General features: G+C 32.9%; 1 protein-coding gene across 1 annotated transcript in view; it reads left to right on the top strand.

Moving 5' to 3' along the window:
• The window catches only part of LOC124370021, a 146,451-nt gene that overhangs the window by 113,430 nt on the left and 13,245 nt on the right, over window positions 1-19,776 (top strand). The window contains exon 5 of the mRNA XM_046828301.1: window positions 8,595-8,680. Coding sequence (XP_046684257.1) covers window positions 8,595-8,680 — 86 coding nt within the window. The remainder of the gene's footprint in view (window positions 1-8,594; window positions 8,681-19,776) is intronic.

The following is a 19,776-nucleotide window of genomic DNA, read 5'->3' as shown; positions in this document are numbered from 1 at the left end:
GTTTGGCTGAAGAGCGCCAAAAAACTTTACCTTTTTTCGTTCTTATGGACACAAAGAAGTTATTGAGAACAATTATACGTATGAACACAAAAATTAACCAGTTAAGTTTTAAAGTAACTCCCGTTATTGTAGCTGTACTAGTTAGTTTTTGGTTAACGTTCAAACTCGGGTATCTATACTTTTTATCCATGAGTAGGGAGCAAAACTGGGCTCTAGAACTTCGGTTGTGTTTAGGGCTATTGTAGATTGTAGATTTTATTGTTGGAAGCACGTCTCTGTGAATGAACTGTGGTAGTGGCTTAGTCAGAGGAGTGGTCTGCATAGCCGAAACTTCAACTAGAGTTAAAACTTTATCAATTCCACATTTAATTTTTTTCTCGTTTCAAAACTAAACCACAGTATTCTCTTGATTTAACATATATTGTTATTCAACACTATATCCAGACTGCCTTTAGGGAAGAAAAAGCATACCCATGCCTAAACCCGAAAAAACATTCTCCGTAGTTTTGTGAGTTCAAAGTACATCTAGTTCGAAATTATTTTAAAGGCACCTAGGGATAGTAAGTGCTAATGGTCGTCTGGGAATTCCACAAAATGGCTGAGGTTATTTCACGTTCAATGCTGGTCCCAAGTTTGCCAAAAAATCAGCCCTTTTGATTTTTACGATCTCATCATGGCTTGGAAAAGCTCTAAAAGTGAACTTGCTGAGAAAGGAAATTCGTGATAAAAATCCCAGATTATTGTTATGCTTAACACATAGATTCCAATGCTTTAACGCTGCTTGGTTATGTATGTGTTTAACACCTTGTCCCAAATCCACGGACGAAGAATCCTATAAGCACACTCTTTAATAACAGTATACGTTATTTAAGAAATCTAGATCAAATACTCATTCATATCTAAACCTCTGCAATTTTAGTGGACTTGTCAACTTTCGTCTTAGGGGAAAAGTGGAAGGGATTTGCGCTTCTCTAAATTACGTCTTGTAAGGAATAAACTAAGGGATCGCTTGCCATAAGATGAATAGGCATGAGAGTTCCAACTGATGGAGCATTCTTCAACTGGTCTCTTCTATTCCCACGTCTCCCATCGTGTGAGTTTGTCCCGCGGGGATTTATCATGGGAAAATTGTAACAAAAAAACATTTGAACCAGTCACATTTATATAATATTTCTTCCGACTTAGTCGGAGGAAAGGTAGATTTCACACGTGACTGTCATCTAGAAATGTCAAACTGGAGACGAATTCTTAATTTAGACGTTTAATTTGCACAACACTCATAGTTGACTCTCGAGGTGGGCACGTTAATATAATCGTCTTGATAAATCCAAAATGTTGCCATCAATCCAAAATTATATTACCTTTCATCGAATCAATGTTATTGTCTACTTCTAATACTTTCGAAAGGCTACAATCTTGAAACCTTAGGAGTTAATGTAAAAATTGTAAGAATGTAAGATGCTTGAAATAGCTACACAGTTTTATAAAAATATATTTTTATATGTATTGTAGAATAGCCGAGAGGAAAGTTTTTTACAAATGCGAGTGGTCGCCATTATGAAACCTTCAGACTGGCTAACGAACTTAGTGAAGCAATGTGCATATACTATATTAGTACTGTATGTAGTTTTAATGTACTATGTTTTAATGGCGGCAGTTATAGTTTTCATCATTATTTGTAGTAAATTTCTAGTTATTTCTAGTTAGTTAGTTTTTAGTGTTAATTACTTGTTAGTTACATTCAAACGTTTGTTCGCCAGTTACTGAAAACCCTTAAGAGACATACAAAATAAATAAGAACAAATATTCAAAACATTTCTAAAATTCCTCTTTTTGCTAAATTTTAACAGCCGCCATCTTGAAACCTTAAGAGATATTGGACCACACGTAAGAATAAAATTTGTTTAGAATTAGCTAACGTTGTCTAAAATGTATTATCTAAAAGATTGTTATGTTTGGTCTATGTAAAAACACTTAATAACCACCATCTTGAGACGTGATATTGGTTAAGACTGATTAACGAACTTGTCCAAGTCATGTTCAAATACTGGTCAATATACCAAGTTTGGTTTTTATTTATTGAAAAATGTGACACTTTTCACTATTATTTCACAAATATGTTCACAATTATTTGCGTATGTTGTATAGTTCTGAAAACTTTGTACTGCCATTCATTTTAAAAGATGTGAAAAAGCACATATTTCATCAATATCTTAAAGGATCTGAGATTTCTTGCTCTGCTATGCATAATAACTGAGATATATTTTATAAACTACAATGGCTGCCATCTTGATATCATAAGGGATATAGAAACAGTACAAGAATAAAAGCTGTTTGTAATTATTATTACTTGAAAATGTTAAATTTTGAATCTACATTGGGAAATAGCTGAGTAAACCTGTAGCAAAAATAAACTCCTCCGGGAATTCCGTCATAAGTGTGATTAAAATAGATTGATGTAATTCCATGAAATCCACCTAATTATGCCAGTGACTAAGGCAAGTATCTGGTGGTTCTCGTGCGTTCACTTGATTGCCAAAAACCCTGTTCGACTTTATGACATGTCAATTAATAAAATAATTTTTATTTACGTGAAAATATGATACGATAATGATGGTATAGTTATTTATTATTTTAATAACCTTCCCATGATTATTTTGTAAGATATTAATTTAAAACGTATGTATCTGATATTAAAACATAAAAGCCAGTTCATTATTATAAAAATATGTACATTTCAGTAATTAACAGTAATTGATGATTAATTGCTCTATCATTTTTTTTACTATTTAATTTTAATACCAAAATACAACTTTGCTGCTACACAATTTTGATTGCTTGTAGCACAGCTGTGTAGACGACGTAAAGTTGTGTAGCAAGTTTTCCCATATAAAACCTTTATTACCTGGCCCTAAGTTTAGAAGTTGACATCAATCTCGAGGCGATCAGTAGGAAAGTTGGTGTTCGTATATCGTCTGACAGAAAACACCATTAAAAGCAAGTTACTCAACATCACAGATTTGTGTGTTCGTATCCGTAAAAAATACGTCTAATTCAGGTTCTATATGCCCGTTTTCCTTTATGGTTCTATCTCATTTTGAAGGTTTAGTGTAATGGGCAGAATATAGATACTTAATAATGTTCTTGTTTGCATTGTTACACAAATTTATTCGCAAGAATCATTTCTACTAGGTTCGTCGAAGTATTTGATGAAGTACGAATTCCCAAAAAAAAAATATATTTATTGTTCACGGAATAAAATATCATGTATCGCAATAAATCGTTCATTTGCGCGGATGACTTTTGAGAAATTGTTGTAAGCTCGAAGTGTAAACAAGATTTGACACAATTTTGTAGTATATCCTAATCATGTATAACTGTAATGCACAACGCATTGCATGTTTAAACGGTTTCCATACATAATTAATGTTCGTAGCAAAGCTTCTAGCTTCTCCTAGAGTTACAAAGGTAGGTAAAATACTTTCTGTCACGAAATAATACTATTAACACAATTTAAATAAAATAAAATTGTTGAATAAAACCAAAAGTTTTAAGTGATGTTTTGGGATGTAAAAAACTAAATAGTTTCAATCCTTCATTACCACACATTTTTAGTTGTACCTGAACATATGCTTGAAAACTGTTAAAAATATTTCTTGAGTTTGGAATAAAAGCCTGCCACATAGTACACATTTATTTCAATACACTGTAGACTCTAGTAGAACGCTATAAGAGGAACTAAGTAAAGGTAGTAGAGGTAAGTAGAGGAACTAAGCTCCTCTACCACGCCTCTAAGGACACTAACCGAAATCTAAAGTCTGTTTTGCATATAACCACTATTTTCTCCAGTACAAGGTCCTCCCCGCTTTCTCGTGGGTCTGACAGTATCCTGGTGAGATAATTTCGAGGGAAAGCTACTACAGTTCCCATAGTTGGATCCACTAGTTCCTTTTCACTTTTGACTATAGTTGCTTACAATTTACCTATCATATTTATGTTTTTGTGCGTCCGCACAAAAACATTTATTGCCGGGATCTAGATAAGCCCTCCACGACCAATCCAAAAGTTGATGCTTTTCATTGACATAATAATCTTCAGGAACACCATCTTATTACAAATTTACTTCGTATGTGTGCCCAGACTGAAAAATATCAGGAAATGTGTAAGTGTTGTTACAGAGTACACATTTAAATTCCTGCAAACTTTTTTTAAAGCATCTTCCAAACATTAACATTTTGAGAAGATATTTTCTTGCCAGCTCTTGGTGGTCTGAGTGTGTGACTTGTGTCAATATCTTGTGACACAAAACAAAACATTCCTTTAAATATAGCATTGACAACTTTGTTATTTGGTATCCACTTGCCCATAATCAGCAGCTTCTCCTTGATCCTGCACTGTAGTAAATGATAAGGATGTAGCTTACTTAAAAACATTATGCACCTACCATTAGGATGAGGATGTTAGAATAGAACAATTTATTATTCTTTTAACTAGTACAATGTTTCCAACATAGTATAAAAATACTACTGTAATAATACCATTACTTTCATATAACTGCTAAAATTATGTACAATGTTTCCAACATAGTATAAAAATACTACTGTAATAATACCATTACTTTCATATAACTGCTAAAATTATGTACAATGTTTCCAACATAGTATAAAAATACTACTGTAATAATACCATTACTTTCATATAACTGCTAAAATTATGTACAATGTTTCCAACATAGTATAAAAAATACTACTGTAATAATACCATTACTTTCATATAACTGCTAAAATTATGTACAATGTTTCCAACATAGTATAAAAATACTACTGTAATAATACCATTACTTTCATATAACTGCTAAAATTATGTACAATGTTTCCAACATAGTATAAAAATACTACTGTAATAATACCATTACTTTCATATAACTGCTAAAATTATGTACAATGTTTCCAACATAGTATAAAAATACTACTGTAATAATACCATTACTTTCATATAACTGCTAAAATTATGTACAATGTTTCCAACATAGTATAAAAATACTACTGTAATAATACCATTACTTTCATATAACTGCTAAAATTATGTACAATGTTTCCAACATAGTATAAAAATACTACTGTAATAATACCATTACTTTCATATAACTGCTAAAATTATGTACAATGTTTCCAACATAGTATAAAAATACTACTGTAATAATACCATTACTTTCATATAACTGCTAAAATTATGTACAATGTTTCCAACATAGTATAAAAATACTACTGTAATAATACCATTACTTTCATATAACTGCTAAAATTATGTACAATGTTTCCAACATAGTATAAAAATACTACTGTAATAATACCATTACTTTCATATAACTGCTAAAATTATGTACAATGTTTCCAACATAGTATAAAAATACTACTGTAATAATACCATTACTTTCATATAACTGCTAAAATTATGTACAATGTTTCCAACATAGTATAAAAAAATACTACTGTAATAATACCATTACTTTCATATAACTGCTAAAATTATGTACAATGTTTCCAACATAGTATAAAAATACTACTGTAATAATACCATTACTTTCATATAACTGCTAAAATTATGTACAATGTTTCCAACATAGTATAAAAATACTACTGTAATAATACCATTACTTTCATATAACTGCTAAAATTATGTACAATGTTTCCAACATAGTATAAAAATACTACTGTAATAATACCATTACTTTCATATAACTGCTAAAATTATGTACAATGTTTCCAACATAGTATAAAAATACTACTGTAATAATACCATTACTTTCATATAACTGCTAAAATTATGTACAATGTTTCCAACATAGTATAAAAATACTACTGTAATAATACCATTACTTTCATATAACTGCTAAAATTATGTACAATGTTTCCAACATAGTATAAAAATACTACTGTAATAATACCATTACTTTCATATAACTGCTAAAATTATGTACAATGTTTCCAACATAGTATAAAAATACTACTGTAATAATACCATTACTTTCATATAACTGCTAAAATTATGTACAATGTTTCCAACATAGTATAAAAATACTACTGTAATAATACCATTACTTTCATATAACTGCTAAAATTATGTACAATGTTTCCAACATAGTATAAAAATACTACTGTAATAATACCATTACTTTCATATAACTGCTAAAATTATGTACAATGTTTCCAACATAGTATAAAAATACTACTGTAATAATACCATTACTTTCATATAACTGCTAAAATTATGTACAATGTTTCCAACATAGTATAAAAATACTACTGTAATAATACCATTACTTTCATATAACTGCTAAAATTATGTACAATGTTTCCAACATAGTATAAAAATACTACTGTAATAATACCATTACTTTCATATAACTGCTAAAATTATGTACAATGTTTCCAACATAGTATAAAAATACTACTGTAATAATACCATTACTTTCATATAACTGCTAAAATTATGTACAATGTTTCCAACATAGTATAAAAAATACTACTGTAATAATACCATTACTTTCATATAACTGCTAAAATTATGTACAATGTTTCCAACATAGTATAAAAATACTACTGTAATAATACCATTACTTTCATATAACTGCTAAAATTATGTACAATGTTTCCAACATAGTATAAAAATACTACTGTAATAATACCATTACTTTCATATAACTGCTAAAATTATGTACAATGTTTCCAACATAGTATAAAAATACTACTGTAATAATACCATTACTTTCATATAACTGCTAAAATTATGTACAATGTTTCCAACATAGTATAAAAATACTACTGTAATAATACCATTACTTTCATATAACTGCTAAAATTATGTACAATGTTTCCAACATAGTATAAAAATACTACTGTAATAATACCATTACTTTCATATAACTGCTAAAATTATGTACAATGTTTCCAACATAGTATAAAAATACTACTGTAATAATACCATTACTTTCATATAACTGCTAAAATTATGTACAATGTTTCCAACATAGTATAAAAATACTACTGTAATAATACCATTACTTTCATATAACTGCTAAAATTATGTACAATGTTTCCAACATAGTATAAAAATACTACTGTAATAATACCATTACTTTCATATAACTGCTAAAATTATGTACAATGTTTCCAACATAGTATAAAAATACTACTGTAATAATACCATTACTTTCATATAACTGCTAAAATTATGTACAATGTTTCCAACATAGTATAAAAATACTACTGTAATAATACCATTACTTTCATATAACTGCTAAAATTATGTACAATGTTTCCAACATAGTATAAAAATACTACTGTAATAATACCATTACTTTCATATAACTGCTAAAATTATGTACAATGTTTCCAACATAGTATAAAAAATACTACTGTAATAATACCATTACTTTCATATAACTGCTAAAATTATGTACAATGTTTCCAACATAGTATAAAAATACTACTGTAATAATACCATTACTTTCATATAACTGCTAAAATTATGTACAATGTTTCCAACATAGTATAAAAATACTACTGTAATAATACCATTACTTTCATATAACTGCTAAAATTATGTACAATGTTTCCAACATAGTATAAAAATACTACTGTAATAATACCATTACTTTCATATAACTGCTAAAATTATGTACAATGTTTCCAACATAGTATAAAAATACTACTGTAATAATACCATTACTTTCATATAACTGCTAAAATTATGTACAATGTTTCCAACATAGTATAAAAATACTACTGTAATAATACCATTACTTTCATATAACTGCTAAAATTATGTACAATGTTTCCAACATAGTATAAAAATACTACTGTAATAATACCATTACTTTCATATAACTGCTAAAATTATGTACAATGTTTCCAACATAGTATAAAAATACTACTGTAATAATACCATTACTTTCATATAACTGCTAAAATTATGTACAATGTTTCCAACATAGTATAAAAATACTACTGTAATAATACCATTACTTTCATATAACTGCTAAAATTATGTACAATGTTTCCAACATAGTATAAAAATACTACTGTAATAATACCATTACTTTCATATAACTGCTAAAATTATGTACAATGTTTCCAACATAGTATAAAAATACTACTGTAATAATACCATTACTTTCATATAACTGCTAAAATTATGTGGGACTATGAACAACTCTGCGTTGTTAAACATTCTGATGTAAAGTTCAAAATTTGTAAGAAAGGATCTCAACCAGGGTATAAAAGAGTGATTCAATGAAATCAGATAAAGAATTAAATATTTGTTGCCTTGAATATATTAATGATATTTACAATAGCGTTTTCATCTGTGTTTAAAAAATATGCAACGGGTTTCGTTTATTGAAATAAAGTACAGTTTTTGCATCAAACCCCATAAATCGATACATAAAATACATTTTTTATTTGTTATATTTTATGAAACCTCTTGAATAGTGATTTTAATTTTATATTTTGTTGAGCTTTACTAGCAGAATATCATGGTTAAGTTCAATGGTCACTACAAGCTATATAATGTTACATGTTGTGTTTGTGCAGGCCTATATCAGGATCGGATCGAGCCGCTGCGGGGGAACCTTAGTCAATAAGTTCCATGTCGTCACAGCCGGGCATTGTGTTGCCAGGTAACATAAAATACCTTAGACAACATACATGTTCATCCTTCTTTATAACGAGATTAGTAAAGTCTGGTAAGTGAGTTACCAGTAAGTCGATGTTGCCTGGTCACCACCTTTGCTGTTAGTCAATAAGTTCCATGTCGTCACAGCCGGGCATTGTGTTGCCAGGTAACATAAAATACACCTTAGACAACATACATGGTCATCCTTCTTTATAACGAGATTAGCAAAGTCTGGTAAGTGAGTACCAGAAAGTCGATGTTGCCAGGTCACCACTTATGTTGCCTTAGTCAATATGTTCACGGGCTGCCGACCTTTTTATAATCTATGTAGTTGAATAGAGTTTGTTGTTTATTAAAAAACATATGATGAACGAAATATACTCTCAATACGCCATTATCTCCTACAAACCGATCAAAGATCGAACTTAAATGCAAGGGTGAGCTACGCAAGCTACTCATATTTTGGGCCCCAAGGGCATAGCAACATAAAAATGTCCTGATAGCGGCGTGGGGATCAAAATCCCTCTAAGCAAAGCGACTATTACCTACCTCTGAACACTCACTGATGTAGGTTTTGAAACACTTCCCGTACGTCTGCAATCTACAAATTTGTGGCGTGTACGTGGATCTTACACAATTGGTGGGATCAGGTGGCTCAGTAAAGCTGACGAGGACATCTTCCTAATAGGATAACACAACCATTAGATACAAAGAAATGCAAAATGAAAACTGTACAGATGGTAAATAACAACTGTGCAATTGTGATGGACAAAGTGGAATTCTAGAAGCCCAACGGGCCAATAAAGCAAATAACGAATGTGACCCTTATTATAGACCGGGCATGATAAATATCCAGTATGGGAGTCTACAAGGTGTTCCATCTTTACCTTAGCTTCTCGCATGATAATAACAAGGTTTGTCAGAGGGCTTTCTAACCGAATATCAGGAGCTTTAATAATAATAATGTATTTTATTTAAAAAGCAAGTTTATTTCAGAAAAATAAAAAAGTTATATTTATATAAGATCGTCCCTTCCCTGTAGATAAAATAATTAGAAATTTATATAACGAATAATACACCTTCTAAGATAACAACGCAATTTTCAAAAATAGAAAAAATCATATAAACTCGATAATTTAGAAATAAATGAAGAAATTCAACAGGAGAAAGCTCCATATATAATGAAAACCACAAAAAATTGCAAAATAAAATACCCTGGGTTTCTAAATTATACATTAATAAAGAAATTTGGAAAGACATAATTACATCTTAGACGATAAAACTTACAACGAGAGAAGTATATGTATACGTTATAACATTATAAAATATAAAAAAAATCACTGGAACTGAATGATAATTTGCCCGAAAGTAGTTTAAAATATTCCAGGATGGAGTTGTTTGGAATGTTTACATTTTGGTCTCTTTGTAATCTATTTCGAACTTAACGTCTTCGTTAACGAACCCACTTACACTAACATAAAGACGTGGTTAGCAAAGTGATTTTTAGCATAGATTTGGGTAGAAAAGTGGGTTCTCCGACATTGGCAACCAACCTTATTAATTATAACATTATCTAAACGATTATAACAACTGGTTATGGAGGTCACCCTTGCCGACTTCCTTGTGCAAATATCTGGTTCAAGAAGAGTAAAGATCAAGGTTACTGTTATTCTTAGATATGCGACTAAATCTACCAAAGAACAAGCCAAAGAAAGAAATAGGTTGGGTAGTCTCGTATTATAGAAGCCTAATTGTTGTTGTGATTGAACCAATATCTAAAATTGGCGCTCAGTTTTAATTCGCCGTATATTCTTAACACATGACGTAATGTTATAGACTAAAAGTGCATAACCTAACTATAAACTATATGTTTCATTTGAATTTGCTGAATTCGAGTCGGGTGAAAAACATATAACGTGTGAATATTGTGTAACAAGACACTACAATCTTAACATTGTAGAACCTACAGAACCACCACAACGTCTTTTTTAAGATCTAACAAACCTCATTAAGTTATGTTGAGTAAAATATTTTTAAGGTAGAAAAAATGCTAAGGTATTTCTCTCCCTACTACATTGTAGTTTTCGGGGGTACTACATCAACACTAGTAATGGGAAGAATGGTTCTTCGAAATGATCCGACTCTTTCGGATCAGATCACCAAAATTAACTGGATCATGAGCCGGATCTTCAGATCATTCAGATCACTGATAGGACTTACTCCGTCTGATCGATCAGATAATGGAATAAACCAATTAAAAATAAACATTTAATTTAATAAGTCGTTTTATCTTAACGCAATCAATATTATATTATTAAAATCGTTAATTTTGCTTTTACTATTAAAAATATAATGTAAAAATTAATTGTGCACCTTGAAATTTAACCGATTAAAAATCATCCTTAATATTATCTGTACATAATATACAGATAAATATAAATGATAAATATAAATATATATAATGGTGATAAATTTTAATGGTTCAAAGACTTTATACATGAAATACAATAGTTTTCAACGAGGTGTAGGTAACTGTCGTCAGATAAATTCAGGTTTTAAACAGTGTTCTTATATGTTCTATGAAGATCACTCAGATCATAAAGAACTACGAGATACGAAGAATGTTAAACTGGCTGGCGACTCTCAGCTCACGGGTCTCGACGCGATGGTTCGTTCAATCAGGAGTCGGCTCATCAAATGACCAGACTAATTTTATCAAATGATCTGACGATCTCAGATCATTTCGTGAGCCGGTTCGCTCATGATCTGCGCATCAATAATCAACACACTGCTAACCTAATCGTGATTCAAATCAAGCAAGCAGTGTGTTTTGACGTGGATGAGCTATATTAGTAAAAACATATTTTATTGACCCCATTAGCTCCATTACACCATCGAATCCTTTGAAAACCAATGCGCGTATCACTATTATAGTGGCGTCGGCTAATTTAAAATCGTTACACAAACACTATTCACCGTAAGCATCTTTACAAAGAAGGGAGTGTGTCATCAGCATATAATAGGGCATTACTCGTCAGACAACAATGGGGAGTATTAGTGACACAGAGAACAGACCCCTACAGACAGACAGTTGGACCCCTGAGGGGCACCTTGAAGTACAATAGTACAATGAAGACAATCGAACCTGCACTCGGGTTAGTAATACTTAAACAAACAATGACAGAAATTATTGCAAATAAATTAAACTGAACTTCTTTATGCTTATCATATAAACTAATATTTCTAGTCAGGCGCACACATATTTATGATAAATAATATTAAGAACAATTTATAGCTAAGTTTATATTTCTCTTCGATTTTTACAGCATTGCCGCTCGGAATCGAGAAACACAATGTTTGGAATGGGAATTTGCTTAGTCATGTTGAGCATTCTGCTTCAGTGCAAATTCCAGATCTGGATTGTATTGTTTGTTTCCATTCGGATCTAAATACATACCCAAAATAACATTCTCTAATACAGCATTTAACTACCTTATTAAAAAGTTAACACATAATTGTTTTCAATCAGGGAATCCATTATTCAAAAATTTTAATGGAAACCTAGTGCATGAGGTTAATTGTAATTTTTTATCTTGGTTATTTTAATATTTTATTGAAATCTATTTATTGCAAAGCTTACCTATTAATACTTCTTTTCAAGGAGGAAATGCATTAAGCAGTTATTTTTGTAGTGAGCCAAGTGCAGAATGACATATTATCATTAGTTTTTGTTTAATTTGAGGTAATTTAATTGAAATGAGTAAACAAAACTTGGTGAAAAATAATGTTTATTAAACTATGCGTATTTAATTATTACACATGCATGTATGTAATTGTTTTTAACTAGTCACTCAAAACTTTATTGAAAAACTTAGCATAGGTCCGAAAATTATACAAAAATGTATTTCTTTTAGTATGAAAACTTATATTTCAGTTAGTTTATTGAATGTTTGTCAAATAGAAAAGTATACGAACTGCAATTATACGTACCGTATTACAAACTGTATCACAACAAGAAAACTAAGGTTTGTATAGAACTCGCCTTTTATTGCTTATTTTTTAAATCTTCATGTCTGCTGTATTCTTTCAGACATCACATCCTCTTACACGTATTACATTCTGTTCACTTGAGATGGGACGATTGGCAATGCTAGCAAATAATAACTGACTGTACGGTGATATCACACCAACATGTTACATCTGCGTCCTGGAATTTCCATTGATTATGTCTGCTGTCAGCGAATACAGAAAGTCGGTATTTAGAAAAATTTCAGCATGGTACGTTGCAAAGAATATTCTATGAAATAAAACACTAAGGGGTCATAAGGGTATCTAGCAAGAGGTAAAACCCACTACGGACTTAAAATTGATCTTAACGTATGGATATTGCAATTAGCTCAACCCGATTATATCCTAACAATTACATCTAATGTGATATATGATCCAAGTATAATAAAAAAGGATCTTAGCTTTTGTTTATGAAATAGTTTACCATCCCATCTCTGCACACCAAAATGTAAGATTCATTTGGTTTCCAATACCTTCTGTCTTAATTCAATGTGAATGTTGAGTTTAGCTTCAGTTCACCTTCCGCTCAGTGCAGCATCTGAAACCTGACGCTGTTATACACTTTGACTCCTGGAAACTGGAGTCAAGTCCACGAGCACAGATTTCAGACGGTGCATTAAACAGAAGGTAAACTGGAGCTAAACTCAACATTAACTTTCGATTTGGGTTGAGCGACGAGGTCAGGTACAAGTATCTGTCTTAATTTTCAAAAGGCATTTAAAAATTCCTGATAATCCTTTTTTGCAAAGGTTACGGCTCATCTGTCTTCATCAAATCGTATCCTCTGAATCGATTCTATTTTTAGAACATTTAGAATATTATTGGTAGAGAATATTCTGTTATTGTCGCTGCCTATCTGTTTCTCCTAAGAGCACACTCAAAGCTGTATTTGAGTCTTCTGCTTTTCGTCAACGACATACCATCAATCCTGGACTGTAACATCCAACTGTATCCTGGCAGTACTAGACTATTTCTATGGAGAGTTGGAACAAACAGGCCACTAACCTGCAATGAGTAACTGTTTCTGCTATAGGGCGGGCTGTAATCCACTTATTCCCGTTCTCGTAAAAATTACGATAGTAACTTTTACTCGTAAATCTAATCCTCCTTTTTATGAGTCCAGTAGTCGGTAGAATCTAGAGAAAGTACACCGTACAGGACTTGGATTCTCATATATTCTAAGCTGATCTCTAAACACGGAAGCAGTGCTGTTACGAAAGTTAAGAGGAACTATAATCTTATGAAGTATAACGCAATTGCAACAAAGGTAGACGTCTAGTGAGTTACCGAATTTTTGTCTGACGCCATTTTGAATTTGGAAATGAGACCTAGATCACACATTATTTAGCAAACAAGTTTCTGCAGAGGAAGTCCCTCAGTGGGATGTGTGGATTTTCCTGATTTATCTACAGGAGTTGTGCGAGAACAGTGTTAATTACCTACACTTCTTGATTTTATCTGACGTTTGTAGAGTCGAATATATCAGGTACGTTGACTAGTTCAGTATCACCAGACTATTTGTATGAAAGACCCTTTTATTTTATTTTTCCTTGCGTCATTTTTTGTCTTATCTGTTATCGCGAGATAACCCAATCAAGCAACGTCGAGCGTGGTTGCTGCTTGGATGGGTGACCGCTGAGCGATCCTATCCTTGCAAGCAGTTCACCTGCCCGCCCATTGATGGTGGTTCGGAAGTCACCTTTAAGAAGTTGGTCCCCAGGTTAGGTGTTGCAGAGGGCTTCTTAGCTCTAACTTCGCCTGGAAAGAAAACATTCTTTACCTTTTAAATTTATATATGCCTATATTTCGAAGTAGGTGGTACGAATATTAAATGCATTGGCATTGAAAACTTGTTTAACAATGTAAACTTTTTCGATAAAAGCTTTAACTAAGGAATCAAGGAACTTGAAAACGGCATGTGAGTAGAAATTGAGACTTGTTTTGGCAATTCAAAACGAGAATTCAAACTGTACTGAGAATCACAATAGATTTATTCGACCATTGAACCACATTGGGTATAGAATGGTTAAAACAGTTTTGGTTGTAACTGTAATTTGGTTGTAACCAACACCAAATCATCAATGCGATCTACATGCCGGTTGGCTATGCCGCGTCAACAAAAGAATTACTTGAATGGAATCTCAGTTTACACCAAACCATTTGTTCTAAATCATCAACGGAGAAAGTTCAATAGGATCACCGATTCGATAAGCTTAAGAGGAAGCTTGAAACATGGTATGGGGGCTGGAGAATATGAAGTTTTTAATTCCATTAAGGAAAATTAAATGAAAAATACCTTTAATCAAGATACGAAGTTACGGCTATAATACATTCTTTGCATATGAAAAAATTACAAAAATTAAATGCAGTTCTAATTCTTACCATTTTAAACTGTTTGTAACATGTATGATCCGATAATGGGAAGAAGGTGATATTAATTAATTATTAATTACGTATTTCTCTAAATAGGGAACAGAGAATGTACAAATTTGTGAACCATACAGACATAAATATATCAAAATTAAAAATGAATGTTTATATACAAATGGGATCAAATGGATGGTAGAGAACAGCATTAATTATTAGTTTTATACAGTGCTCAGCTGGTTTTAATCAGCACGCTCTAGCGGAAATGGTCGAACTTCCGGAAAGCCTTACACGAAGTAGATTGAGAGCCGTTATCAATTATCCAGGTATCCAGGTTCTTACCAACGCCGTCCGTATTTGACCCTGTTTTTACTCATTAGTCCATCGAATCCGAGCGTGACATTTCTTCCGTCCTTGAAAGAACCAGCGACGCGGCGGTGGGAGCACCCTTTCAGATGACCTTGATAATCTTGACCTTAGTAATCTTCTTTAGGACTTATGGATTTTCTTATTTTTTACCGGTAGTTTTTACTTTCCTACCCAACAAGTAACTCCGAATTGTAGTCACACCCATTACCGGAATAACAATCGTCATGCAAGCAAATTTCGTAAATTAAACAATTCTAAATCAAAATATAAATGTTTACATTTGTTCTCACTTGCTAGAATTCGGGTTTGAGTTAACAAAATTGTAAGACATGTTAGATATTTACCAATTAGTTATTTTACTAAATTGATGTTTAATGAAAAGTAAATATAACGTAGTATTTCACTTCTTTGTTTTTGTATGTAGAATAACCCCCCCCCCCCCACTTAACCTGACGAAGAGGATAAATTCCAATCCTCTAAACGTTGTGTTATACCTTTTATAACCTATAACGATGGCAAATGTCCGAAATCCTATTATCCTTTCATAACGAAGTCACACAAAATACTGGTTCTCCACGAAGGTGATATCTTTAAGCAGTGATAATGGTAGAGATAGACGCAGGCATATTGACTTTACTCTCAAAAGAACAATGATAACCCCTGAATCTCTTACTCACTGATTTTAAACATATACCATCCACGTCTCTTTAGATTTCCTGGTATCATTGTTGATTATTTAATAAAAAAAATTAGGATACCTGAATGAAGACACTCATTTATCAAAAGATATAGATATAATGTAATGTAGAATGTAAGAAACCTCAAAGTCATTTGGAAGAATGAAATATCCACGTGTATTCAATTGTACAAGACAACATTAAAGGAGAAAGAGAAATTCTGCCTCTGTAACTAAAAACAAGGGAGAAATTAGTTAAAAATTCAACATTGTTCTCTTGGGGTAAAATTCAAGGTCACTTCAGTACAGTCGGGTCTTAGGTATAGTCGCGAATCTGTACTGGCAAGGCTTACACTCAACTGACACTGGCCTATCAACATTTATTGTTATTGTTTGTTTTAATATATGCATTGAACGATTAACGTCATAACAAACACCAACACACAAGTCATTTATTTGTTTTTATGCGTGTATATTGTTTGTTGTTAATGCCACACTTTGTAATAAAATCAATGGACCAAGACGCGATTATATGTAAACAACGTCCTGTACAGAGTGTGCAATTAGTAGGTAGAAGTATATACGTACTTGTTTATGGGTACTCGCCTAGGTTTTATATCTTGTTGTAAATTTCAAAGAACTAAAAGAGGTTCTGAACAAAATCCATCCGATTGTGATAGTTCTTTTATAGTTTAGAAAATAATACTTGTAGACATGAAATTACGTTAACACAATATGGATTAATAGTGAGTTTTATACGATACCAGTACTTCGAAATGTTCCCCCTTTTTTATCAACCTCCCATGTCCAATAAATATCCAAGTTCGTCGTAATCTTCAGCGAGCATATTTTATTCCAGCGGGTGTTGCCATAATTATGAACTGATCGCATATTTAGTAGTTCCACAAGAAAAAACGTATTATTTTTATCCACACACGTACAGTAAACAAGATTGGAATTTGCGCTGAATCCCGACCTATAATCTCAACGCTGTCACAAACAACAATGTATTTCTAATCTGATCATCTAACCGCTTCGTTTTCATAAATTTCTGTGACTCTCTTAATTAATTGTGTTCACACGTACTAATTATGTTCGTGTTAAAACCTAGTTCCTGCAGTCGTTGATTGGCAAAACATGTAATGTACTCTAATTGCAGCCTGCAATTTGCAGGCTGACACAGTCTAAATACAATCTCTTCTTCATTTTAATGGGAAACATTTCCCCATTATGAACTCCTTTATTGAGTATATTGTTTTAGGTTGTAGTGAAAAAGGAAGATTTCAAATTATGTGTCTTTTCAGACACCTTGTTTATTGTATTCCTCTTTCATTGTTATGTTATTACAGATTCCACATTTAAAAGTTTAAAATAAAATAGCTATCATCATTTCTATCAGAATTAATACAGGTGGAATATTTTTTGTTTGTTTATTTTATCATAAGTTTCATCTGTCAAGTTTCGACTATCATAAGTTTCAACTACTGACTGGACTTTGACGAGCCATAGCAGTTCATAAATTAGCGGTCGTACTCGAACAAAATTAAGAATTTGCACGTTTCTCAGAGAGTAACATTTAAATTTCCAAGTTACTGTTGCCTTAATAATGACATTGGCTCCCAAAGCCCTCAACAAAACATTGATACTTTTTTTCACCGCTTGATTTAAACACATAAAAGGTAAGTAGGCGACAACACGGCGAATTCCAACAGGGCAAGGCTTAGAAGGATAGCCTCGACCTGTGTAGGAACACCATTAACTTTGTATCCAAACCTCATTTCCGCCAACTAAAAAAGTGCGTTGCGACTTTAGTAATCTCTCATGTATGTCATGATTGAGGTTCCACTATGAGCTTTCACCAGCCCTGGATTTTGATGCTCGGTTGCAAATCGTATTACGTCATATTTCCCCGTAGTTATCTCGTACGTTATCTCGACCCGTGCTGGTCGAGAAGCACGGTGCTTGAATCCAAAATAGCCTTGCTCACGAATCGTTGTCACGACGTGACGCTGCTTTGAGCGAAATATTTACAACGCACTCAGGGAGGAAGTGCGGGTTTAGATCATTCACAGTCGCATCACGGTGAACCATCAAACACAACGGTAGCCACGGCTTTATCCGATAACGGTTCTATTCTGGAAAAGGAGTTCATTGATGATTAGGAATACCGTAAGCCTGATAAGGGCGACACGCAGTTCACCAATGATTAGGAATGCCGTAATCCTGATAAGGGCGACACGCAGTGCATTGATGATTATGAATGCCATAAGCCTGATAAGGGCGACACGCAGTACATTGATGATTAGGAATGCCGTAAGCCTGATAAGGGCGACACGCAGTTCATCAATGATTATGAATGCCGTAAGCCTGATAAAGGCGACATGCAGTTCATTAATGATTATGAATACCGTAAGCCTGATAAAGGCGACACGCAGTTCACGAATGAGTATGAATGGCGTAAGACTGATAAAGGCGACACGCATTTCATTAATGAGTAGGAATGCCGTAAGCCTGATAAAGGCGACACGCAGTTCATTAATGATTGTGAATGCCGTAAGCCTGATAAAGGCGACACGCATTTCATTAATGATTAGGAATTCCGTAAGCCTGATAAAGGCGACACGCAGTTCAATAATGATTAGGAATTCCGTAAGCCTGATAAAGGCGACACGCAGTTCATTAATGATTATAAATACCGTAAGCCTGATAAAAGCGACACGCAGTTCACGAATGAGTATGAATGCCGTAAGACTGATAAAGGCGACACGCAGTTCATTAATGATTAGGAATGCCGTAAGCCTGATAAAGGCGACACGATGTTCGTTAATGATTAGGAATTCCGTAAGCCTGATAAAGGCGACACGCAGTTCGTTAATGATTATGAATGCCGCAAACCTGATAAAGGCGACATGCAGTTCATTAATGATTAGGAATTCCGTAAGCCAGATAAAGGCGACCCGCAGTTCACTAATGATTATGAATACCGTAAGCCTGATAAAGGCGACATGCATTTCATTAATGATTAGGAATTCCGTAAACCTGATAAAGGCGACACGCAGTTCATTAATGATTATAAATAGCGTAAGCCTGATAAAGGCGACACGCAGTTCACGAATGAGTATGAATGCCGTAAGACTGATAAAGGCGACACGCAGTTCATTAATGATTAGGAATGCCGTAAGCCTGATAAAGGCGACACGCTGTTCGTTTATGATTAGGAATTCCGTAAGCCTGATAAAGGCGACATGCAGTTCGTTAATGATTATAAATACCGTAAGCCTGATAAAGGCGACACGCAGTTCACGAATGAGTATGAATGCCGTAAGACTGATAAAGGCGACACGCAGTTCACTAATGATTATGAATACCGTAAGCCTGATAAAGGCGACATGCATTTCATTAATGATTAGGAATTCCGTAAACCTGATAAAGGCGACACGCAGTTCATTAATGATTATGAATGCCGTAAGCCTGATAAGGGCGACACGCAGCTCATCAATGATTAGGAATGCCGTAAGCCTGATAAGGATGACACGCAGTTCATCAATGATTAGGAATTCCGTAAGCCTGATAAAGGCGACACACAGTTCATTAATTATTAGGAATGTCGTAAGCCTGAT

This window comes from Homalodisca vitripennis, chromosome X, assembly GCF_021130785.1.
Source record: "Homalodisca vitripennis isolate AUS2020 chromosome X, UT_GWSS_2.1, whole genome shotgun sequence".
In the NCBI taxonomy this organism is placed as follows: Eukaryota; Metazoa; Arthropoda; class Insecta; order Hemiptera; family Cicadellidae; genus Homalodisca; species Homalodisca vitripennis.
The sequence above is the reverse complement of the archived record's forward strand: the minus strand, read 5'-3'. Positions and strand labels throughout refer to the sequence as shown.